Source organism: Numida meleagris, chromosome 27, assembly GCF_002078875.1.
Source record: "Numida meleagris isolate 19003 breed g44 Domestic line chromosome 27, NumMel1.0, whole genome shotgun sequence".
NCBI classification, from domain to species: Eukaryota; Metazoa; Chordata; class Aves; order Galliformes; family Numididae; genus Numida; species Numida meleagris.
In genome coordinates, this window is record NC_034435.1 from 256,607 (window position 1) to 282,041 (window position 25,435).

Genomic DNA, 25,435 nt, shown 5'->3' on the forward strand with positions numbered 1-25,435 from the left:
AATAAAGAGCGTAGCAGTTACATCCTCTTGTTTGTTTCATTCCTCTGTCCTCCATCTCCTAGATTGCAGAACAGGAGGGTTCACAGTCTCCCAAGGAGCGAGAGTTGACAAAGTGCATGTTGGGCTGCATGAGACGTGTTGCCAAGGGACTGCTCTGAATTAGCCAGCTGTGCAAGAGGTCAGACAGGCAGCTCTGCTGCCAGCCCTGGGCAGTGCTTGGGTTAGCAGGAAGAGTGCAAAGCAGCTGGATAACTGTGGCCTTTCAAAACCTTCCAAATGGGAATGAGCCAGAGGCAAATCACGGGTGGCTTCTTGGGCTTCCTTCCAGGGCACCATTTCTTGGCTAAAATCATTCTCAGGCTGATGATAAGATGCATGCAAGATGCTAGTGTAAGACATGCTCTGGTCAGCCTAGAATTGCCCACCGCCAGGATTATATACGCTCAGCACCTCTCCAGAGCTGCAGTTCCCTGTGGATGTAACTGAACTCTTGACTTCATGGAGACAAAGACCAGCAGTGTCTGGTGTCTGGGCAGCCCTGACCTCAGCGGGGCTTGCTATGTGGGACTATGGCCCTGTGAGAACACTACTGTACCAACAAAACTTGCTTTGTTCTGTTGAGAGACTGTTTCTTTGCCTGGCAACCAGAGCTTTGTTCGTCCTGAGCAGGAGGAGCTGCCCGCCTGGTTGCCAGCCCTCTACCTTGCTCTCCACATGTACAGGGCACGTGGTTCTGAATCAGATGTGGCACTCTCCACTTAAGGGCACAGCTCCCACTGTGAGGGAAGCAGGAGGCTGGTGATGACAGAATCCACTGCCTCTCACTGCCAGATCCTTGCAGACCTCAGCTTGCCCACTATGCTCATGGGTTGCTGTGACCTACGGTACCACTGCACATCATTGCAGCTGCCGTAAAATTTCATAGGCTGGGGCAAATTTGTCTTCAGAAGTCTTTGAAACTGAAGTTCATACATCTTGCAGGCACTGGCCCATGGCACTAGCCTCACCCAAACATAACATACCCCTCTTTCCCTTGCCCTGCCACCATGACACGCTCTCTAGGGCTAGGAAGCATTCAGGGTCCCCTGGTTTTCACAGGGTGCCAAGCTGCTTTCAAACAGTTCTTTATGTCAGCAGAAGGAAAAGGAAATTCACTTTGACCTGATCAGTACATGTTCCAGCCTGGCAGCTTTGTGGTCAGGGAGCCTGTGCAAGCTCTCAGCTTGGGCACCATGGCTGGACTAGGTGCTGCAAGGATACAGTGCCATCAGAACAGCTTTGCTGTGACCATGAGCATGGCACTTTGCCGGCCTCGCTGCCCACAGGGTGCTCTCCAGCATGTCTGGGTACCGTTAACCCTGTTCTGCCCTCAGCAGTGGATCCCTACAGTAGGTCTGTATGTGCATAGGCAGGTTGTCCATCATGCTCTGTGCTTACCCCTGTTATCCCCATCATCCTGCTAGCAGCACCTTCCAAGCAGCTGCTGCTTCTTAATTCTTCCAGTGAACAGGACAATTAAATGGTCTGACCTGAGTACCTGGGACAGTGATACTGTCAGGAGGCTCAGGAACAAAACAGAGAGACCTAGTCATTCTTGGTGTGTTAACACATCTTTGTTCATCTCTACCCCTTGTCCTCTCCTCCTGAGCTCAGAGCTCTGTGCTGGATAAGGATGAGGCCGCACCTCGAGTGCTGTGTCCAGTTTTGGGCCCCTCACTGCAAGAAAGACATTGAGGCCCTGGAGCGTGTTCAGAGGAGGGTGACGAAGCTGGTGAGGGGTCTGGAGCACAGGGCTTATGAGGAGCAGCTGAGGGAGCTGGGATTGTTCAGTCTGGAGAAGAGGAAGCTCAGGGGAGACCTTATCACTCTCTATAACTACCTGAAGGGAGGTTGTAGTGAGCTGGGGGTTGGCCTCTTCTCTCTTGAAACTAGTGACAGGATGAGGGGGAATGCCCGAGGGAGATTCAGGCTGGACATTAGGAAATACTACTTTTCTGAAAGAGTGGTCAGGCGCTGGAATGGGCTGCCCGGGGAGGTGGTTGAGTCACCGTCCCTGGAGGTGTTCAAGAAATGTTTAGATATAGCATTGAGAGATATGGTTTAGTGGGGTTATTGGTGGTAGGTGGATGGTTGGACTGGATGATCTTGTAGGTCTTTTCCAACCTAGATGATTCTCTGATTCTATGACTAAGACACACAGCTCCAAAGCACTGATAGGAGAGCAGAAAGGCTCCCCAGGACCTGCTGGTTTATACCAAGGGAGTAGGTAGGCCAGGAATGAAGGATTTCTGCAGAGGGGTGACTCAGCTGCCTACTGGCTTCAAGAAACAATGAGGAATTAGAGTGTGGAAGATTTATGTCTGTGGTTGACCATAATGCATCTAATTTGACTTCTTTCACTGTGCAGACATCAATGAATGTGCCCTCAACCCTGACATCTGCCCCAATGGCATGTGTGAGAACCTGCGGGGGAGCTACCGCTGCATCTGCAACCTGGGCTACGAGTCCGATCCCACGGGCAAGAACTGTGTGGGTGAGTTTGGAGCAGCCCAGGTTTGCTGTGGCATAGGGAAGCAGCAGCTCAGTGTTAGGAGGGAGGCAGTGCCCATGCAGCATATGAGGCCGGGAGGCAGTCACAGACCTTCACAGCACAGCTACCCAGGAACTTGAGACAGTACAGCAGCTGATGCCCTGCAGCATCCCTGCCTTGTCCCAGTGGAAAAGGACAAGGAGCTACCTGAGAAATTGAGCATATGGGATTTAACACACTTTTCACATTGCATTGCTGTGAGGATGGAGCTGCATCTTCCCCTCACTGTCTCCCCAAACCTTGCTCTAGGATCATTCTATAGTCGGGAGGGGCAGGCCCCTCTGGAACACAATTAAGGCCAAGCCAAGTCTGATCTGAGGGACACCATACCACCTGCTGTCCACCTTCCATTGACTGGATAAGGAGCTTGGATAGAAGGGAGGGGTAGGTGACATAAATCACAGGAGTTCTGGTGGAGGAACCTTCTGAAGGGACCTGTGTCATCCTCCTTCTTGGAGCAAAACTGTCACCAGCACCTGGTGATGATATCCAGGTGTCAGGCGTGCAAGCACCAGACCCCAAAGGGAGACAAGGGGTGTGAGCTGTAGGAAAGATGCTGGGCTGTGTGTGGTGGGCTAGCCTACCTTAGAAATACCACCCAACTAAGCTAAGTCCCTAGAGAGGTGCATCTCACTGCATAGTGTTGTTGCAAACCACTGAGAGCAGTCAGTGTGTGGAAGGTGATTGTTTCATCTCAGCTACCTTCAGTTTCTGACTGTAGGCCTGTGTGTATTCGCTCACATACATTACATCCTGTATGGTGTTGATCTGGGTGTTTCTGTGCCTCTTGCGCTGCCAGAGTGCTGTAGGGCTGGCAGAGCAGGAGGGTGGACACTGGTGCTGTGGCTCAGAAATCCTGTCTCTGCCCACAGATGTTGATGAATGCACCGTCAACCGTTTGCTGTGTGACAATGGGCTGTGCCGCAACACACCTGGCAGCTACACCTGCACCTGCCCCAAGGGCTTTGTCTTCAGGACTGAGACAGATACCTGTGAAGGTAATGTGACTCAGAAGGCTACAGAGAGCATCTTTGTAAAGGATGAGGTGTGTCTTGTGATCCTGCCTGAAAGGAGCTCAAGGTTCAACATGACTTTGGTTCCCTTTTGACCGCGGTGGTTTGAACTGGAGCAGATCCAGGCTTTGGGATTTTTTTGGGGGGAGGGGGAGAGGGGGATCTCACTCTTCATTCAAAATAGTGGACATCCAAACCCGAAACATCAGGGCTTTTTGGTAACTGAAAACTAGAACAATTTCCTCTAGGCTCCCCAAATTGTAGCTAACGCCTGACCAAAATTACAAGTTTTGGGGATTTAATTGAAACCTTACAGTAGGAGTGTGAGAGATTTGTTTCCCCACCACAAAACCCCTAAACAGTGGCACTTTATCCATGTGTTTAGACAAAACCCTCATTGTCTGTGACAAATGGCAAGTGCTTTGTAGCCTCACATAGCTTATGAAGGCCATGCTCAACACTGTGACTGCTCCACCTTAACTAGGAGCAGTCCTGAGCAAATGAGTCCATCATTCCCCCATAGTTTCATCAGTTAGCCTCAATCCATCCATTCCCTCAACCCTCAAGAGGCTTGCTTTACTGGTGCGTGCAGTCAGTGCCTATCCACCTTGAAATGATGCGTACTTGAGTTGTACGTGCAGAATTGGAATGGCCTGGGCTGGTGATCCTCTGTACAGCTGAAAATCTCCCTTCTTCGTGTTCTCTGCTTCTTGTCTCTCCGTGTACCTGGCCCAGAAGACTGGGTCCCGTGGCACTTACCACAGTGACAGTCCCTTTTTTTTCTGCAGATATCAATGAGTGCACCTCTAACCCTTGTGTGAACGGTGTCTGCAGGAACAATGCTGGCTCCTTTGCTTGTGAGTGCTCCCCAGGCAGCAAGCTGGACCCCAGTGGCACCATCTGCGTGGGTAAGGATATGACCTTCTGAAGGCAGATCTGGGACACTGATGCCAGCCCTGCCCTGCATCACCCTTTGCTGTTCACCTGCAATCCTAGCAAAGGGATGGAGATCCTTTGAGGCTTTCTTTTTCTCACCTTGCATTTCTTTGCTTGTTGGTAACAATGAACATCTCTGTTGTGCATCCAGGAAGCCTGAAAAGCTGCAGCTCCCAGCAATATTCCAAGCACTGTCACAGAGAAATCCCTAATTATGCTGCAGCAAGACAAAGTGCAGATATGGGGGCTGAGGGGACCCTACCGGGCATCAGGATGGTGGGTTCTCACTCACCAGATGGATTTGTAGTGTGCTGAGATTAAGGCATGCCAGGATTAAGAACATCTCTTGTCATCAAGATGGTGAGCTGGTACTTGGTTCCTAGATGGTCAGTGCCTTGCAGAGCACTGCTCTATGGCAACCTGGGGCAGCAAGGCAGAGGGACCCAAAAGAGGAAGGTACTGGAAATAGAAAAAGAGAAGAGCACAGAACTGTTGTAATAGCTGTATCAGCGCAGAAATGCTGTTCCACAGCATAGTGGTGGGACAGAGCTCTGGGGAACAGCAATGTTTGGGTCCACGCTACAAAATCCTTCACCCCACAGCCTGAAAGATCATAGAATCATAGAATCATAGAATGGCTTGGGTTGAAAAGGACCTCAAACATCATCGAGTCTCAACCCCCCTGCCAAGTGCAGGGTCGCCAACCACTAGACCAGGCTGCCCAGAGCCATGTCCAGTCTGGCCTTGAAAGATAAGAGTGGCCTTGAAGATAAAGTGAGGCCAAAAAGCAATAGTCACACACTCAGAAATAGTTTATCCTTCTTGCTTCGTGTGGAAAGCTGGCCGTTGTGAAGCTGGGAACCTTGGCCAAAGACTGCTCTTCACTCATGCCTTGCCTTTGCTCCTGCAGACAGCATGAAGGGGACGTGCTGGCTGAACATCCAGGATGGGCGTTGTGAGGTCAACATCAATGGGGCCACACTGAAATCAGAGTGCTGTGCTACACTGGGAGCAGCGTGGGGAAGCCCCTGCGAGCGCTGTGAGATTGGTAAGGTTCTGCTTGGCAGGAAGGCAGGCTGCAGCCCATTCCTCTGCTAACAATCCTCTTGTTTCCTGTTTCCTTGCAGATACTGCCTGTCCCAGGGGCTATGCCAGGATGAAGGGGGTTACTTGTGAAGGTAAAGTGCTGCAGGACACAGAAGACTTTTTAACTGGGAACATAGTCATTGTTTATCTGCTGTTTTTATGCATCTTTGAGTTTGGACACGGCTGGCTGAGGCCCTGTGATTTTTGTGTTATCTCTTGCTTTGGCTTCTACCCTGAGCGCTGCAGCTGGGTCGTTTTGTTACATACTGGTCATTCCTCAATATGTAACATCAGTGTGTTCAGACCCAGTACTGACGTCTATGAGTCCTAGTGTTTCTCTGTCAGCACTATGCCAACCTGTGCAACAGGACCACCTTCTGTCTGCTCATCTCTGACATGACTTCGTGATACAGCTCCTTGCAATCATCTGGTTGTGGCTGTGACTGTGCCTGGAGGATGTTTTTCAGTGTGACAAGCCACCAGTTTTAGCCAGTTGAGCAGCTCCGGGCTCTCTCTGGATCCCCAGGAGCCCATCAAAGCCATGCTAGTTGTAACTGTGTGCCACCCTCATGCCTGCCTCCTGTTTTCCTGCCAACAGATGTGAATGAGTGTGATGTCTTTCCTGGTGTCTGCCCAAATGGCCGTTGTGTGAACACAGCTGGCTCCTTTCGGTGTGAGTGTCCTGAAGGACTGACCCTCGATGGCACTGCTAGGACATGTGTGGGTAAGAACACTTAATCTCATCCAGACTCCTGATCCCTATCAACTATCTCTGATCAACTATCTCTACGTAGCCCCAACCATCCCCTATCCCACCACATGCTGTCACTCAGTTTCCAAGGCTGCTGCTGTCTGAAGCACGTAATACTCGTTAGGAGCTGCCAAACCAAGCAACTCAATCAAGGCAAGTCTGCCACGGATTCATGCCCCCAGGTCCAGCCAGTAGTGCAATCATTGTTATTAGGTAGACTTAACGGGTAACCAGTTCTGTGTGCTGCATTTTCAAGGGTCCCCTGCTTCTGATCATCGTTGGCTGTTACAGTGATTAGACTTTAAAAAGATGATGTAACAGTATTAGTTAATGACCCTGACCTGGAGCCCTGAAGAAACTCCTGGCTGTTTTCTTGGCACAGCATGACAACCCCATGCACTTTGTAGGGCATCTGCATTACTAGCTCCCCATGAAGAGCTCATTCTGTGCCCCTGGTACCAGCAGTCACAGACCAGCCATGTTCATTCTAATAATCTTTAATAACATCCCAGCCAAGGTGGCTGTATCAAAATGGCCCATACCTGGGTATTGCCTGGAGGATGCATTTTGGCCCCAGACAAAGCTGTTTTAAGGACAGTGCGAACTTTGCCACTGAGCTGATATTCCAGAAAATGGTATCTCTGGCCTTCCCAGAGGTCAGGTGCTGCAGGAAGGGACTCAGCTCTGCTCTCTCACCAGATGTGCGCGTGGAACAGTGCTACATGAAGTGGGATGAAGATGAGTGCACGGAGCCTCTGCCGGGCAAGTACCGGATCGACATGTGCTGCTGTTCTGTGGGCTCAGCCTGGGGCATCGATTGTGAAGAATGCCCTAAGGTTGGCTCTAGCGAGTACAAGGCCATCTGCCCAAGGGGACCCGGCTTTGCCAACCGAGGGGATGTGCTTTCAGGCAGGCCCTTCTACAAAGGTAAGAAGAGAGGAGCTGGTAGTTGCAGGCTGTCCTCAGCCCATCTCAACTACAGCTCAAAGAAGCTGCTTCCTGCTCTGGGACCCGAAGATCATTGCTGACATCCCCTCCCTGAAACACTTGCTGTTTTATCTTCATGCACAGATGTGAATGAATGTAAAGTCTTCTCTGGCCTGTGCACTCATGGGACCTGTCGAAACACCATTGGCAGCTTCAGATGTATCTGTGGCAATGGCTTTGCTCTGGATGCTGAGGAAAGGAACTGCACAGGTAAGGGAAGAGCAAGCACCCCCTGAACCACTCTTGCCCATCTTGCTGCTGTGACTGCTTTGTGGGATGCTTAGCGTGGTGGTACCCAGAGGAGTCATGGCAATTGTCTTGTGGATATGCAGAGAAGCCAATGGCAGGGTCACAACCAGAAGGCTCCTCCATCTTGTGGGAGGAAGGGTCAGTTCTGAACCAGAGAATTCTTCACTGCTATCTCTACCTTCAGGGAGCAGAAATCTTTGTTCTGACTGGACCTGCCAGTCCAGGGTCATAAAATTCAACATGGAGGACAGGCAGCCCAGTGCCAGCTGTAGCAATGCATGTAGCCTGTCCTGCCAGGACCACCTGCTCTTCATTTCCCACAGATATCGACGAGTGTCGCATCTCACCAGACCTGTGTGGTCATGGCACCTGTGTCAACACGCCTGGCAGCTTTGAGTGTGAATGCTTCGAAGGCTATGAGAGCGGCTTCATGATGATGAAGAACTGCATGGGTAAGGTCTAATTTCTAGGGTAGGGCAACACCGTTACTGTTATTCAATGGAGAAGGAGGTAGCTGGTAGCAGGTCTGGTAAGGGTTCTCACGCCAAGCTGCTGTCTGTGTGTCTGATTGTCAAAATACCTGTCTTTCTCATTCTTCTGGCTGCACTTGGGCACTGCTGATTACAAAACACAGGATTCAGGCCTGCAGAAATGCTATAAAAGGTTTGGTTAGATCTCTTTTCTTTGGTATCAAGCCAAATCTCTACATTGCCTTCTAGGGGTATCAAAGGAGTCCCCATGCTGAAGTGATGCCTGACAGAGTTGAGTTCTCTACCTTGCTTAGATTGCAAAGGTAGAACTGGGCTGAAGGGAAGCACCTGTAAGAGAGAAAAAGGTCTGTGTGTGAGCTGAGAGAACCATAGATGTTCCTGGGATGACAGCAAAGCATATGCAAAAGGAAGTCAGAGGTTCATGTGACACAGCACGGGCTCTCAAGAGCTAGAGGATGCAAAAGGAAAGGCCACATTGCTAGCAAGCATTGGCTTGAGGCCTAGACCACTCCAAAGAAGGAAGGCAAAAATATAAAGATGTAGCCTCTACCTCTTGACAGATTTTGTACTTTCTGTGGGCCAGTAATCCATCAGTGATAATGCTGATGCTGACCCTGCTAGGGGACAGTAGTACCACTGAGAGCAAGGACAGACTACAGTGAGGCTGACAGAAATGGGGGACACAAGTGGGAGCTTTCCCTCAGAGACATCTATTTATCAGAACCTTCTCAGATGGAAGCCAGAACTTTTGTCCAGCACCTGGGCTGGTTGTGCCTTCTGAGCTGGGGAAGGAGATCAGCCAACCAGAGCTCTGGGAGAAGTGTGTAGTCCAGGGGAGCATCCGTGGCTCTTCTTGCCATGACATTGAGTGGGACATCATTGGTCCTACCCTGCCACATCCTGGCCACAATTCCCTCAGCTGCAGGAACCCAGAGGTGAGCCCATACTGGGAACTCAGTCAACCAGAAAGTCAGCTTGAGTGCCTAAGCATCCATTTTTGAACTTCTTATCTAATTGTTTTTTGATCAGCTGCGTGCTGATCCCGTCTTTCTCCACAGTCTTCTTCAACTGCCCATACTCAGTCACTGGAAGTGTTTGCTTTTAACTGACTTAAGTGTTTCATTCTACTTTCAGCAAGGGCCCCCTGCTTGGATGGGAGAATACAGCAAACATTTGTTCCACACTTAGCATGAGCAATGCTTTGATGATCTTATTAGCATCATTCAAATTCTACTTCTCCTCTCCATACTACAGCACCTTGGTTACCTTTGTGTCCTTTCGTCAGACAGCTTCTCCATCCACTTGACTGGAATTTCATGAGACAGTAAATGTGATAGCCCCTGCTGATCTGAGACAACGTCCTGATTCTGGAGCAGCTGGGTTCAGACTTGGCAGATTCTTTTTGTACCAATATGTTTCAGTTTTCACATCACATATTCAGGCCAGAGGTGGATTGGTTCGACTTTACTAGTTTTTACTGGTTTTTTTCAAGTTCTTTCCTATACCTGTCCTGCTTGTGATTCCCAAGTGCAATCCCAGTACAGCACTATCTTCCTTTATTAAGCCCAAGGCCTTGTATTTCCTTTTTCATTTTGTGCCTAGATTCTTTCTTGACTTGGATCTTGCCTTGCACCAAACCTTGGCAACTGACTTTCCCCTCATCTCAGCCACCAGCAGCTGGAACCTCAACCTGGCATTGTCACTAACCCAAAAAGAGAGTCCATGCCTGGTGTTTTCATTCCTGTCATGTGAGGAGACAGCCTTTACACTTGGGGATTAGCTCATGCTCAGTGGAGCTCTACCAGGCCGGTAGTTTGAACTTAGTGGCTTTGAGCTCCAATTCTCATACATATTTGGCTTTTTCCTCCGTGTGACCACTCAGCTCCTTCTACTGCTTTTCAGCCTTCTGTTACACGGCTGTTAATTATTGCCACTGATTGTTTATGTATCCACACTCCTAAACATACACCCATCTCCAGGCATGAGTGATATGATGTGTTCAACTCTTTTGTTTTCGTATACCACTGCAAAATGTTTCTCAACTTGTAGATCTTTTTATGTAGTACAACCACAGTTGTCCTCCTATGATTAACATGGTTCACCTACCTGCCCTAAATGCTGTCACAAATACTACATTGCTCATTTTAATCCAGTTACATGTAGTTAATAAATGCTCCTTGTAAGTAACTGTCAGCTATATTGTCATCAGATCACTGCTGTAATTAGTAGACTTATTATTTCCATTCTTATACATAAATTTATCACGGACATAAATTATACATACATGACAAATTTTGATCTTTATATCACTGCCTTGCCTCCTACTGTCATTGCACATCTTAGAATCATGTGCCATTAAATCAAATGCCTTCATTAGCATCAGAACATCGAGATGTTTCCTAAATGCCATACATTACTTAGCAGCAGATCACTCATTTGATTACGTGGGTTTCTCCCAGCTCTGAATCTTGCTGTTTCGTCCAATTTTTCTGCAGTTGCTTTCCATTGAATCTCTCCAAAATGACTGTTAACCTTGTCTCCCTTGTAAGTGATATATAATCAACTGTTGTTATTTCTACACCTTTACTTGAGATTGGAATCTGCAACATTTTCTAGCAGCTTCATCCCTTAATGAATGCATTGGCTGGCTCTGTGTCCAGTTCCCACATGTAGCACATAGCAAGTCCTTCATGAGAACTGCTGATAAACCACCAGCATTCTTCTACCCCACTCTATTTCCAGCTATTATTGTGAGGGCTTCCCTTCACTTGTGCGTTTCATCATCCTTTATCCTCCGATAATTCTTTACAGCTCCTCCCATCTGGCAATTGCTTCTTTGTATTCTGTCATTCTCATCTATTTTCAATTTAATAATTTTTGTTGTAGCTTAATAAGTCCCATCTCCACCGCGTCAGCCAGCCTGCTGCTGCCCTCTGCTTCCTGGCATACCGTGTTCCCTCTTCTTGTCTGCCTAGCTAGACCAATTTGTCTGACTGTCCTAGTCTTAGTATTATGCTCTTTCTGCTTTGGCATGAAATTTCAAACCACATCAATCTGTGGCGTGATCCAATGCTTTTTTTTTTGTATGTTTCTTACTTAGTTCTCTGGGTTCTTTAATATGTCTCACTGCCCTGCAACTGGCATGGATTTCTGTTTTTTTCCATACAATTAATAGCCTGGACTGCAGCATCTCAGACTGATCACCTTTCTCCCACTCTCCTGAGCTACTGAGTATGTCACAGTCCCCACTGATGACCTGCTAACTTTCAGTAATGAGATTTCCGATGTTTTTATATAAAGGCATTGTGTTCTTTCTTTTTTCTCACTTTCTTTCTTCCCTTCTTCCTTCTTTCTTTCTTTCTTTCTTTCTTCTACTTCTTTAATGCTCACTACTATCAACGTGATACCACCTTATACTTTTTTCCTAGGTTACAGGGGGTCGTGTCGTCTTACCCCAAAGGCTGTTGTGTCATGATGGCATTTCCTTCACTCGTGGATTAACTTCTTCCCATCTGTGTTTAGCAAAAGATAATTTGCTTTATCCTAATTGAGAGACTCTGCAACAGGCAACATTAGCGCTGAACCTGCATCCTTTACTTCATTAGGAAGAGCCTCCCACTGTGCAGTGGCTTTGTATCCTGAGTGCATATTTGCAAGAGTATAACTGCAGACAGATGAATGCTCTGACCGGTTCCAGGGAGGCTCCCCAGTTCTGCCCTCTTACTGGCAGCGCACGGCATCTTGAGGCAGCCCTAGGTGTGCGTAAGGATGCTCAATCTTTCGATTCTGCTCTGGATTTGCAATAGAGAACTTCAGTCTCAGGTTTGGAACAGGCTCCCCAGGGAAGTGATTGAGTCACCATCCCTGAATATGTTCAAAAACCGTTTGGATGTGGTGCTCAGGGACATGATTTAGTGGTGGGTTGTTAGAGTTAGAGTAGTATGGTTAGGTTGTGGTTGGACTTGATGATCTTGAAGGTCTTTTCCAACCTGAGCAATTCTATGATTCTATGATTCCACTTTTTGAAGTCAGAGGATCAGATGCATTCAGCACTTACCTTTCCAAAGAACATAACTTGCACTGTGAAATGCAGAGGGCATCACAAAGAGTATTACCCGTGCAGTATCATAAGTGATCACAAAGAGCTTTCCCAAGGGCCATGTATAATGAATCAATAACAGTTCTGCAGCTCTGACACTTGCAGTGCCCCATCTCCTCCTTCATATGCTTTTAGTTTCCAGCTACCACCAATGCACCATTCCATTGGTTCTCTTTGTGGTCTTTGTTTGTTTGCTTGTTTTTTGTTCATTGGTTTCTTGTTTTCTCTTTTTTTTTCCTCCTTAATGCATTTATAAACTTTGCTATCCTTTTTTTTTTTCTTTTTTAGTGCCAGCAGCCAGGTTTTGTCTTAGTTCGGTTGGATCACATTGCAATGCAATTTCAATTCTGGAATTTCTCCAGTTTCTAGTAAATTCAGGCACCTTGTCCATGTGTAAATTTCTGAGAAGTGTACAGACTTTCTGTTTCCTGATCACTTGTGTGATACTGGGGCTATCTCAAAGGCTGTTGCCAAGCAAATCTGTCTGGTGATCTTCTATCAATGATACATTTTCCGAAGATTTCTCACTCTGTTTTGGGGACTTGTGGAAATCAACTAAAAGTGGTGGGATGGGAACTAGGAGCTATCCATCTAGTCCTTGCTGGCTAATCTGCATGAAGCTAATATCTTATTTCCTCCTAATGTCACACGTTACATTTTGCTGAGGTCAATGCAAAAGTTACTATTAACCTGAAATGCAACCATCAGTCCACTGGGCTCACCCAAATCCTCTTAATTTGGGGATGTGCCTTTGCTTCAGGATATATCTCTGGTGATGAAACTGCAGTGCAGCGATGTACCAGCATCACCCTGTCATCTGAAAAACCCAGCTGAAGGGATCCATCAGCCACTTTTCATGTCACTCTCTGCAGATATCAATGAGTGTGAGCGAGACCCACTGCTATGCCGAGGTGGAATCTGCATGAACACAGATGGCAGCTTTGAATGCATCTGCCCCCCTGGACATGAGCTGACTTCTGAAGGGAACACTTGCATAGGTAAGATGATGGAAAGCTATGTTATGACCAGAGTCTGGTCAGGATAATGATGTGGGGATATCTGAGTGTCACGCTGGGCCCAGGAATGTCCTTCCAATCCTTTGCATTCGTAGAACACATACAGTGGGGAACGACTGAGGTTACTCCCAGGAATTCATTGCATTTATGATGTCTCTTATTCTAACTGCTGTTCACTGAAGGCTGAACAGCAGGGTGATGCTAATGCAATGGAAGGTCTGAGTTTCCTTCTGGCTGCTGTAGCTATATCTTTTCCAGTAAATGAAAAATGATTCCCTAGACCTGGAGCCCCATGACCTCTATGCACACAGATCTATACACCCAAACTCTTAATCTCCCAAGCGGGCTGCACCTCAAGCAGGAGTGGTTCCTAGTCCCTTGTGGTCTGTGAAATGGGATTAGGCAGTGTGATGAGGTGTCAGGGGCTGTTATGTGTTAAACACCCAATTCATTTTTAGTTCTCTTCAGGTTGTTTCCTTAGCCATAACCTGCAAGCTGTGGAAAAGGCATGTGAGCAAAAAGGAACTTTGCCCAGGACGGTCTGAACTGAGGCTGAGTTCTAGCATGACCAGGAATGAGTGTGTGGTTCAGGTTCTAGGAAATCATAAACAATACTAATTAATGATGGGAGAAGATAGTGAATTGTGCGGAACTGCTAACTCAGAAAGGATGGCAAAATGAGAGCGAAATCATGCCAGCCCAGAGCTGAGCCTAGGAACTGCAGTCCTGACTGGGAGATCAGCCTGCTTTCCCAACTCAGGACAGAAAGTATCTGGGAGTGTTTCAGGTCAGAAGGCAAGGACAGATCAAGTCTGGAAAGAGTAGTTAGGAGTACCCAGGGCTGGGTGCCAAATGATGCTCAACATAGCGTCAGGATGCCTGGCTGCTCAAAATGTTCTTTTCCACCGCAGATATCAATGAATGCTCCCTCAGTGACAACCTGTGTCGTAACGGACGCTGCGTCAACGTCATTGGTACCTACCAGTGTGCGTGTGATTCGGGCTTCCAGGCCACGCCAGACAGGCAGGGCTGTGTTGGTGAGTGCTCCACTTTACCCAATGCTGTGCCAAGACCTCAGAGCTCCTGGCCTCATACCTCCTATAATGCTTGGTGGGGTGCCTGAGTGTAAGTTAGCACCCGATGAGAGGGGAACTTCTCACCTGAGCTGCTGCCCTACCAGCACTCTTGACAAGTGGTTATCACCAGCCATGGAACTATTGTGAGCTGTGAAATGGTTAACAGTAATGCTTTCATCTGTCATGGGGAGCTCTGATCCCTGTTCAGTAAGCCCATCACAAAGGCACCTCTCCCACCTTCTCTCTTCCATGCTGGCATTGTGCCTAAGCATCTCTGCTGCAATGCATGTATTATGGATGATGACTCAAGCAGATGCCTGACCTCTCCCTTCTCCCCCAGACATTGATGAGTGCACCATAACCAATGGTGGCTGTGACACACACTGCTCCAACTCAGAGGGCAGCTATGAGTGCAGCTGCAGTGAAGGCTATGCACTGATGCCAGACAAGAGATCATGTGCAGGTGAGCAGTAAGCTTGGCTCTCATAGATCCTGTCCCAGGGTTCTCTGTGTCCATTGCCAGCCACCCATAGTGCTGATTTCAGGGTGAAAGGTTCTCATTTTTAGTGATTTCTCTGGACTGCTATTTGCTTCACACCTCAATGCAAGACCCCCAGTCCTGTAACTGTGATGTGTTACACAGCCCCACCTGTGACTCCCTCCTGCCCCCTGCTGCTCCCGCAATACTCTTTCCCAGGCTGTAACATCTATACTTAAGCAACAATCTCCTTCTTTCTAGATATTGATGAATGTGAGGATAATCCAGACATCTGTGATGGTGGGCAGTGCACGAACATCCCTGGGGAGTATCGCTGCCTCTGCTTTGATGGCTTCATGGCATCACTGGACATGAAGACTTGTATTGGTGAGGACAAGGCTGTACCCTGGGCATGTGCCAGCACTGCATCTGTAGGCTGCTGTTGGAGGGAGGGAAGGAGGGCAGCAGAAGCTTGCCCAAGGGTCAGGATATGGTTGTTGTGGTGTTCAGAGCAAGTCCTTCTTCTCCTGCAGATGTGAATGAATGTGATCTCAACCCTAACATCTGCCTGCATGGCGAGTGTGAAAACACGAAGGGCTCCTTCATCTGTCACTGCCAGCTGGGCTATTTCGTCAAGAAGGGAACCACAGGGTGCACAGGTGAGAGCACACGAGACGTGGAGCCAGGAGTGCTGGTGGGAGCCCTCATAAATACTCACTGCAGCTGCCAGGGAGAGGACATCTTCCCTCTGATGGGAGATACTGTGGGCACCCAGGGATGTACTGCATGCTGGGAGCCCCTCTTAGGCAGGTGGACATTGGCAGTAGGGAAGATTTCAGGCATGACAACACTTTCCTGGTCTGTATCCAAGCCAGGGACCTGCCCTTCCTTTTATCTTTATGTTCCAGCGGGGAGTATCAGCTCTTCAGTTCAAGGATACCGCCCTAGGGCAGCCTGTTCTAGAAATCACCTTGTTCCCATTCCATGGAATTCAGGTTCCCAGGAGCCATCAGTGCCTTGAGCAGTTAGCAGGACGGCACCTGGCTCCCTCATCGTGTCATGGGGAAGCTGGGCTGCGTCATCCTCTGATGTCCTTGCTTCCTGCAGACATTGATGAATGTGAGATTGGGGCTCACAACTGTGACATGCACGCCTCCTGCATCAACGTGCCTGGGAGCTTCAAGTGCAAGTGTCGCACAGGCTGGCTTGGAGATGGGCTGAAGTGCAATGGTGAGTTCTCAACCTAGAAGAGGATGTTGGTGTGTCTGGATGCTCTGTGGGTACCTGTGAGGGTTGGGCTATGTTGGCATCTGTGCTTACAATGTTCTTGAACCCCTCTGGATGAGGATTTTTATAGGCGTGGGATGAAGAGAGTCTGCAGGTGCCGCACTGTCAGGCTCTGCAACTGTGTCTGGGAAGGACTTAGCAATTAATGTGGGAGTGAGGGCATGTATTTGTGGGATGTGGAGTGTGTGGGTGATGTTGAGATGTGTTTTGAGTGTCAGATTGGCAGCACAGCTATGTGGTGGTGTGTTGGTGCACGGCACAGTGAGTGTGCAGGAATATGTGGGTGTGGGAGGTATGTAGGGTTGTGTTGTGTGTATGGTGTTTATACATGAGTGCAGGGACATATTGGATCCTGGTGTATGGTGTGTATAAAAGGATGCTCAGGTGCATGCATGGAATGTGTGTCTGAACTGGGGATGCATGAGGGATATGGATATGTATGTGTGAATGTTTCTCACTGCCAGACTTTGTCGGCACTGCCAGGGTAGTGTCTAATGGCCATGGAGACTCACAAGTGCTCCAAGTGCCTGGAGGTTGCAGACTCCTGGGCCATTTGTATGTCCACCTGGAGCACGTCCCTGGAGTCCCTACACTAGCTCTCCCTGCCTAGAGGAAAGGCCAGAGGCAAAATACTGAGGGGCTGCTTCTCTCTGCCCAGACTTGGACGAGTGTGCAACAGAAGAGCACAAGTGCAACCTAAATGCCAACTGCATCAACACACCGGGCTCCTACCGCTGCGCCTGCCGAGAAGGCTTCAATGGAGATGGCTTTTCTTGCTCAGGTGAGGCCCATAGACTCCCTTAGCAGCAGGATTTTGACTCTCTTGCTGAGACATAGTCTCACCTCATCTGAACCACCAGTGTCTCTCAGCACCTGGCTGCCTGTGGAGTGTTCTCCAAACCAGATATCCCCTAAAAGCCACTGCAGCCTGCCCTGCAGAATAGCCTGTTAAGGTACTTTGGGAGAGATCCACCTTCTTCTCAGGAGGTTCAAGACAATTAGAAGTATTGCAGTGCCCTTTCTTTGCAGCCTTCTAGCAGGGAGGTGGGAATAAGCTTGTGGGAATGTCCCGGGCAAGGTGGAGGAAATTCCTATCTCTTGGTTAATGCCGTTTCAATCTCACAACTGACTCTCCCCAGATGTGGATGAGTGTGCAGACAATGTGAACCTGTGTGAGAATGGACAGTGTCTCAATGCACCTGGGGGTTACCGCTGCGAGTGTGAGATGGGCTTCAATCCCACAGAGGACAGCAAGGCCTGCCAGGGTAAGTGGCCGGAGTTTTTTTTGCTGCTCCAAGAGATCCAGGATCCAACTCCTTTGTGGCCTTGATCTCTCCCTTGCAAACACACCATTGCCACCTGATCCACTGCTAAGCAAGACTCACCATAGTTTGGTGGTGCAAGGCTCCTGCGTTACTGCAGGTGGTCAGAAACCTGTCAGTCAGTGTTGGGTACCACATTGCCAGTGAGCTCATGCTTGTATGCCATACTGAACTGCAGGCTCTGCTCTGACTGCAGACTGCTGCTCCTCAGACTGGCAGGTCCGTGTGAGACCAAGATTCAAAATTGTCACTTAGAGGATTTGGTCCCCAGCCTGCAGAGAGCTGGGCTAAGCCAAGGATCAATGCAAGAGATGAGCAATCAAATAAATGGAAATGAGGGGAGAAGGCATACATACAGCATGCCTGGTCCTGCTCACCCAGGAGGTGATATCCCTTGGCACCATAACGATCATGAAGAGATGGGTTACCATGTGGGTGGCTGGGTTGTGGCTGCTCTTCAGTGGGAGCAGGAGAAGCCTTTCCTGGCCCTTACCAGGGCTTGCCAGATAATAAGTACCCGGCTCTCCTTCTTTTGCAGACATTGATGAATGCACCTTCCAGAATATCTGTGTCTTTGGGACCTGCCAGAACCTGCCTGGCATGTTCCGTTGTGCCTGTGATGATGGCTATGAACTGGACAGAAGTGGAGGCAACTGCACAGGTACAGGACTTTCGTAGGTCTGTTGGATGAGGATCAACACACCGTGGTACAGCCTCACCTTGAGTATTGTTTGCAGTTCTGAGATGTAAAGTTTAAAAAGGATGTTAAGATACTTGAAAGCATCCACAGAAGGGCATCAAAGCTGGTAAAAGGGCTGTAAGATGTATCCTATGGGGAGAGGATAAGGACATTCAAGTTTTCTAGGTTAGAGAAAAGGAAGTTAAGAGGTGACCTCATTGCTCTCTACAGCTTCCTGAGGAGGGGAAGCAGAGAGGGAGGTCCTGATCTCTTCTCCATGGTAACTGATGGCAGGATAAGTGGGAACAGTGCAAAGCTGCACCAGGGGAGGTTCAGACTGAATGTTTGGAAAAACTTCTTTATCATGGAGGTGGTCTAACTCTGGAACGGGCTTCCTGGAGAGGCAGTTATGCCCCATGCCTGTTCAGTGATCAAGAGGCATTGGACCATGCCCTCATTCATTTTCTTTGACTTTTGGTTAGCCCTGAAGCGGCCAGGCAGTTGGACTTGATGATCTTTGTAGGTCCCTTCCCTTGAACTGTTCTGTAAGCATATTCTGCGAGCCTTGCAAACATCATGGCAGAGGGGACACAGCCTGTACACGCCACACTGAACTTAGGGTAGGGACTGTGGTTTCTATGGCAGTCTTCATCATTCTTGACATTCTTTATCATCCTTCCATCTTTTCAGACATCAATGAATGTGCAGACCCCGTGAACTGTATCAACGGGCTGTGCGTCAACACTCCTGGCAGCTACCTGTGCAACTGTCCACAAGACTTTGAGTTGAACCCCACTGGTGTGGGCTGTGTGGGTAAGTGGGGGTCTGTGTTGTAAGCACAACCAAGAGCTTAGTGGTCCTTCTTGTTGGTCCGTCATGGTCAGAGCTGGCCAATACCAGAGACTGGGGTGGCTGACCACAGTCTGCCCTGCATAACACCCGGATGTCCACAGTAGGCTTAACCCTGCAGCAGCATAAGAGTATCTTCCTCCTGTTAAGCCTGGCCCACCTTGTTTCACCAGTATGGATACTCTCCTGATTGGACAGATGTTATTTCCCCCACGCTTACAATTCTTTGCTCACATGGTGCTTTCTTTGTGCAGATACCCGTGTTGGGAACTGCTTCCTGGACACCCAGGATCGTGGAGATGGGGGGATCTCCTGCAGTGCAGAAATTGGAGTTGGTGTCACTCGGGCATCCTGCTGCTGCTCACTGGGTCGTGCATGGGGCAACCCCTGCGAGCTTTGTCCTCCAGCCAACACGAGTGAGTTGGGAAGGCATCTGGAATGAAATTGGGCACTGGCTGAATGGGCAACATAGGAGGGAAGGGAGAGGAAGGGTCTGTTGTCCCTGTGGCTTCCCAGCACAGGCTAGGAATCTCAGGTCCGGTATTTGTGATCATCACAATAAAGCAAAAGAAACTGAGGGAGGAGAGGCTGACCCTGCTGTGCAAGGCTAGGTAGGCGGACCAGGGCTGAGAGAAGGTGGGATGGGGAAAACCAGCAGGTTGTACCTGAGGAGTCCAGGTTGGTATCCTTTGTTCCTCATCACTATAGGCTGGGGAGGGAAAGTGGATGATGAATAGCTCCTTTCAGGAGTGGGCAGGTAGAGAGAGAGAGCTAAGTTGGCTTGGAGTGTGATGAGAGTCAGGCTGCTCTCCCTGAACCACTGTCACCATCTTCATGGCCTGTTTTTCCTGGAATTCTCCCGTTTTTTCCTCTCTGCCCTCTTTCACGTGAGCTCACTTGGCTCCTCCTGACTGACTTTTTCTACAGCTGAGTACAAGACCCTGTGCCCTGGAGGAGAAGGTTTCCGGCCCAACCCCATCACTGTCATCCTGGAAGGTAAGCCTGCACAGATCCCTGCCCACTATATGCTGCACTGCTGGGCTGGCTGTGTGCTCACTAAGCTCCAACTGGATGATAAACAGGAAGTGTGTGTTCTCCTCAGGCATTCTCCAGACACCTGGCAGAACTGCTTAGGTGCCAGCGGGGGGTACAGGCAGTGGGTCAGCACACTGAGGGGTCCTGGGATGGGGGTGCTCCTGGGGCTGCAGGTAGTGAACACCTCCTGGCTGCTCTCCCACCACAGATATCGACGAATGCCAGGAGCTGCCAGGTCTCTGCCAGGGTGGCAACTGTGTGAACACTTTTGGCAGCTTCCAGTGTGAGTGCCCCCTTGGCTACTACCTCAACGAGGACACACGCATCTGTGAAGGTAACTGCACCGTGGTGCCCTGCATGCCCATGTGCCTGGTGCGTACATCATAGGTGTGGACATGTATGCAGAGTTGTGGTTATATCTGTGCTGGGCCTTTCCTTCATGCTGTAGGAGTGGCTGGCAGAATCTCTTCTTTCTCCATCCTTACCACAAACCCTGGCTCCATTCCCTGTGCCAGGCCAGCCCGGTCCCTGTGCCAGGCTCTATGTGCCCTGTCCCAAGCCTGTCCATACCTTGTGTCCAGCCCACCCTCCGCTCCGTGTCAGGCCTGTCACTACCTGTGCTCAGTACTTTAACCTTCAGACTCCTCTTTTTGGTAGATATTGATGAGTGCTCTGCTCACATTGGGATCTGCGGCCCTGGGACCTGTTACAACACCCTTGGCAACTACACCTGCGTGTGCCCCCCCGAGTACATGCAAGTCAACGGAGGAAATAACTGCATGGGTAGGCATCGTCTGAATCTCTGGGAAAGGCTGTGTCAGTGCCCTGGCTGTGCACAGCTCATGGGTGGTACTGTGGGCAGCACACTGTGGGCATTATGGCTGAGTGGAATGAGTGCTGGGAGCAGGGCTGGGGCTCAGGAGGCACATGTCAGTGTCTGGGCTGCCTTTGCAGACATGAGGAAGAGCGTGTGCTATCGCAACTACAATGACACGTGTGAGAACGAGCTCTCCTTCAACATGACTAAGAAGATGTGCTGCTGCTCCTACAACATTGGCAAAGCCTGGAACAAGCCATGCGAGCCCTGCCCTACACCAGCCAGCCGTAAGTCAGCTTTCCTGGAAAGGCACATTGGGACCGTGGCTGCCCCCAAGAGCTTTGGGATACAGGCACAGTGGGAGTAACAAAATAGTCGGGGAGAAGGGAGAGCATGGTGGCTGGCAGGCAGTGCTGTTCCTGGCTGAGCACCATGCGGGTCCCCTCCCTGCTGTATCCTCTCTCCGCTCACTCCAGCCATACTTGGGCTTTTTGTTCCTCACTGCCTGCTCACTGGGCATGGCCATGACTGTGATATTCCCCTTCCAGCTGAGTACCAGATCCTGTGTGGGAACCAGGCCCCTGGCTTTATCATCGACATCCACACAGGGAAGCCCATTGGTGAGTACTTGCCAGCCCCGCTGCCCCACACCCTGCAGTACCAGTGCTCTCTGCCGCAGTGGCTATGAGCTTGTTTGCTTCCCCTCCCTTAGCAAATTAAGACCTGAGCAGAGAAGAGGCAAGGAAAAGAGGTGGCAAACATGGTTGTAGGCAGTTGGCCAAGCCTTCGACCTTTCTCCTAAGTGTCTGGGCTGCTCAGAGCTCCCCACATTTGCTCTTGTCTGTTGGTCTCCGTGCTACCTGGAGCGACAGATGGTCAGTGACCATGGGCAGTAGCCAGGTAGATCCAGAATTCACCTGTCGCTTGTGCTGCCAGCAGCACAGGCCTGACAGCCTCAGAGTGCTAAGAGCTGAAGTTTCAGGTTTGCATTTCAGTAGATGGAAAGCCAGAGGTGCTGGTGAAAGTCCCGGTGTTTGTGGAGTCTACAGATGTTGTGGAGTCTACAGATGTTTTGCCATCGTGAAAGATGGGCTTGCTGGGCACTTCTGAGACTGCAGATTAGTTAATCATTGCTTCACCTGGTCATGGCAGTGCCAACCTGAACACAGGAGAATGAAGAGGGAGTAAATGAGTTCATCTTCCATCTCCAGGAAGCAAAGAAGCATGAGCTGTGCTGCAGAGGGTGTCAGCCACTAGTGTGGAGCCATGGGGCTGGTGCTGGCCGCAGTGTCAGAGTCAGGGACCCCTGAGCCAGCTCAGTGCTTCACTGCCCCCCTGAGCTCCCCAGCTGCAGCCTGGTCCCTGACCCTGTGTCCTCGTTACCACAGAGGCACACTCAGAGAAAGCAAACATGTGCCGTGCAGGCTCTGCCAGCAATCCCAAATCTCCTATGACTTGGAGTCTTGTGTGGCTCTGCTGTGTGCACAGAGCTCTGCAGAATGGCCGTAGCCTGATGCTGACTGCACAGTCCAGTACTGGTCCTGCAATTGTTCTGCTGTTTGCCTGGTGGCTCTTTCCTGCTGGTCTTCTTTCTAGAATGAACAAGGGCAATGATATTCCAGTTATGAGGGGTGCTTTCCTCCTTTCTGCCTTCCTGGGATGGTGACAGATGTTGTCTGTGCGCAGATATTGATGAGTGCAGCGAGATCCCTGCTATCTGTACCAATGGTGTCTGCATCAACCAAATTGGCAGCTTCCGGTGTGAGTGCCCCATTGGATTCAGCTACAACAACATACTGCTCATCTGTGAAGGTAACGGTGGCCAGGACTGCTGCCAGGGGGGCCTGGGAGGGTGAGGAGGCTGCAGTGTAGCACTGGCATCTCCTTTGCTCATGGTGTATCACAGTCAGGGCTGTCAGCAGAGATGGAACAGAATCTGCACATTCTCAGACATTATTTCTATTGAAATAATTTTAATTTTCCATGCTAGTGGTTGGACAAAAATTGCTGATGTTCATGAATCTTTCTTTCTGTTTCTCCTCCTCTGTTTCTTGGTATGGGTTGTTGGGGGTTTTTTTTGGGGGGTGTTTGCAAATGTGATCATTTAAAAGATTTGAGTTGTACCTAAAATGCATTTTATTATTGCAAAAGAAATTGCCACTGGTTGAAGCAAACCAAGGGTTAAAATTCAGGTGTCTCCATTGAGCCTCTCCAGCCCTGCCAGGATGAGGTCCCAGCAGTCAGTATGCACTTCTCCCACAGACATTGACGAATGCAGCAGCGGAGAGAACCTCTGCCAGCGCAATGCTGACTGCATCAACATCCCAGGCAGCTACAGGTGCGAATGCTCGACTGGATACAAGCTGTCACCTAGCGGAGCCTGCGTGGGTAAGATGGGAGCTGCTTGCTGCCTGCTCTAGAGGCGAGTGTGGGAGTGCTGGCACTGCTTGGCCCTTTGGTTGGCTCTGCAGAGCACTGGGGTGGGCTCAGGGAAGGTCAAGATGAGGGACGTGCCAGTCCCACCCTCTCCTTCCTGGTCTTTTGTCAGACCTGGGGATGATGACCTGCCCGTGCTGTGACTGTGGGGTCCTTTCACTTAGGGAATAGTTCTGAGGGACTGTGGGCCCCTGGGGGATGAGGGAAGTTCCATGTGAAGTACGGCTTTCGTTGGGTGGCTCATTGAAATCCTTATTTAGAGATTGCAGATCAGTACGGCGTCTTGCTTGTTCTCAGTGAAGCCATCTCTCAGAAACCTGTGGCCCTGTCCTGCTGTGCTTTTGCTCACAGACTCAGCAGGGCCTGCAGAAGGGCAGCACCTCAGCTTTTTCCATTTGATCCATCCCTTCTGCTCACCAGCAACCACTGTGTTTTGTCGTAGGTCGCAACGAATGCCAGGAAATCCCCAATGTCTGCAGCCACGGGGACTGCGTTGACACTGAGGGCAGCTACATCTGCATCTGTCATAACGGCTTCAAGGCCACCGGGGAGCAGACCATGTGCATGGGTCAGTGTGACCACCCCAGTCCTGCGCTGCCCTTTTGAGTGAATCGCGTATCATGATGGACATGAGCTTTCTCCAGCACCTGCTGGGTAGCGCCAAGGACAGCCAAGGGCAGGGCCACCGTGTCCTCATAATCCCAGGCTGCAAAACCTCAGGGGTGTTGTGCATCTGGCTGGGCCCTGTCTGCCCTCCCCTCTCCCCCCCAGGACAGTGGCTCTCAGCTCCCTCAGCCTCTCTGTCAGCGGTGTCTTTTTCCCTGCAGATATTGATGAATGTGACCGACAGCCCTGTGGAAATGGGACCTGCAAGAACACAGTTGGGTCCTACAACTGCCTCTGCTTCCCTGGCTTTGAGCTAACACACAATAATGACTGCATGGGTGAGTTTCACACGGATGACAGACTGGTGTCGTGTGGCAGGAGCTGTGGGGCGTTCCCTGCATGTCCTGCAGAGGCTTACAGGAATTCTGTTCTGCATATTGGGTGGTAGCAGTTACAGGAGTAACTGCTGGATCTTACCAGGCTGTGACTGCAGGGGTGGTTGTACGTGTCACCAGTCAGGGGCATATGGTGGCATATGGTGGCATGCTGACACTAATGTACTGCGTGTATTTCTTCCCACTGTGCTTGTCATTTCCCTCACACAGACATTGATGAGTGCTCATCCATGGTGGGGCAGGTGTGTCGGAATGGCCAGTGCATCAACAGCATCGGCTCCTTCCAGTGCCTGTGCCAAGAGGGCTATGACCGAACTCCCGATGGGAAGAACTGTGTAGGTGAGTGTCCTTCCCAGGGAGTTGAGCTGTGTGTTGGCGTGGTTGCCACTGGGCAGTGCTATGAGACCCACACTCAAGCTGATCTACCTAAAAGTATTCCTATAGGAGGCAATAGACTCTCCAGGACCACTCACAAGGCCTCAGGTCTGATCAAGCCAAAGCACTTTCATTTAACTACCCATGGAAACTTGGCCTACTGTGCCTGCATCTCTGGTCAAGCAATGCCAGCTGAGACCTACAGGCAGCAAGGGCGAATGTTGCCTTGTCTGTCCTCCTAAAGCATCCAGAATTGTACCTGTGATGCCTTAGGAACTACCTTACAGTCAGGACTGGCTCTGCTTGAGTTGTTGCCAGTGCTGTTGTGCAGCCCCTGAGGCTGCAGGGACAGACAAGCACATTGTGCCTGAGTTACCTGCATCTACCACACTGCCTGCTGCAGCACATTGTCCTGCAGAGCTGACCCTGCATCGCCAAGGTGCATGTCTGGAAAATGCTTTCTTTGTGTCTTTTGAGCAAAGCAGTGTGCAGCTGCTAGGTAAGGGCCGGCCTGCAGAAAGGCACCCTGCAGCTGAATTCTCAGAGCTGAGCACTGACACTGTCACTGTTTATTTCTCTGCAGACATCAACGAGTGTGTGAGCCTGCCTGGGACCTGCTCCCCAGGCACTTGCCAGAACCTGGAGGGCTCCTTCCGCTGTATTTGCCCCCCTGGGTACGAAGTGCAGAACGACAATTGCATTGGTAATGTTGGCTCTCTGCCTCCCCCATTTCCAGCACAGCATGTGGCCAACTCGGGCAGTTCTCAGAGCAGCCATATTCTTCCTTAGTGGGCTGGGCATGTGTCACCACCCCTAAATACCCTCTTGGAATAACTGGGCACGGAGCAAGGCCAGGCTGCTC

The 25,435-nt window shown here is 50.0% G+C and overlaps 1 protein-coding gene across 3 annotated transcripts in view; it reads left to right on the top strand.

Moving 5' to 3' along the window:
• The window catches only part of LOC110388750 (fibrillin-2-like), a 128,887-nt gene that overhangs the window by 86,863 nt on the left and 16,589 nt on the right, over positions 1-25,435 (top strand). For all 3 annotated transcript variants that reach the window (XR_002432970.1, XM_021378308.1, XM_021378309.1), the window contains 31 exons: positions 2,408-2,533; positions 3,463-3,588; positions 4,392-4,511; positions 5,450-5,587; positions 5,667-5,717; positions 6,224-6,349; positions 7,076-7,303; positions 7,448-7,573; positions 7,936-8,064; positions 13,075-13,200; positions 14,130-14,255; positions 14,635-14,757; positions 15,034-15,159; positions 15,306-15,431; positions 15,880-16,002; positions 16,718-16,840; positions 17,199-17,324; positions 17,920-18,042; positions 18,751-18,873; positions 19,164-19,325; positions 19,837-19,905; positions 20,153-20,278; positions 20,602-20,727; positions 20,899-21,048; positions 21,310-21,381; positions 22,448-22,573; positions 23,024-23,149; positions 23,640-23,765; positions 24,025-24,141; positions 24,409-24,537; positions 25,157-25,276. Coding sequence is in view for 2 of the 3 variants with exons in the window: in XM_021378308.1 (XP_021233983.1) it covers positions 2,408-2,533; positions 3,463-3,588; positions 4,392-4,511; positions 5,450-5,587; positions 5,667-5,717; positions 6,224-6,349; positions 7,076-7,303; positions 7,448-7,573; positions 7,936-8,064; positions 13,075-13,200; positions 14,130-14,255; positions 14,635-14,757; positions 15,034-15,159; positions 15,306-15,431; positions 15,880-16,002; positions 16,718-16,840; positions 17,199-17,324; positions 17,920-18,042; positions 18,751-18,873; positions 19,164-19,325; positions 19,837-19,905; positions 20,153-20,278; positions 20,602-20,727; positions 20,899-21,048; positions 21,310-21,381; positions 22,448-22,573; positions 23,024-23,149; positions 23,640-23,765; positions 24,025-24,141; positions 24,409-24,537; positions 25,157-25,276 (3,864 nt within the window). In the remaining variant the exon portion in view is untranslated. The remainder of the gene's footprint in view (positions 1-2,407; positions 2,534-3,462; positions 3,589-4,391; positions 4,512-5,449; positions 5,588-5,666; positions 5,718-6,223; positions 6,350-7,075; positions 7,304-7,447; positions 7,574-7,935; positions 8,065-13,074; positions 13,201-14,129; positions 14,256-14,634; positions 14,758-15,033; positions 15,160-15,305; positions 15,432-15,879; positions 16,003-16,717; positions 16,841-17,198; positions 17,325-17,919; positions 18,043-18,750; positions 18,874-19,163; positions 19,326-19,836; positions 19,906-20,152; positions 20,279-20,601; positions 20,728-20,898; positions 21,049-21,309; positions 21,382-22,447; positions 22,574-23,023; positions 23,150-23,639; positions 23,766-24,024; positions 24,142-24,408; positions 24,538-25,156; positions 25,277-25,435) is intronic.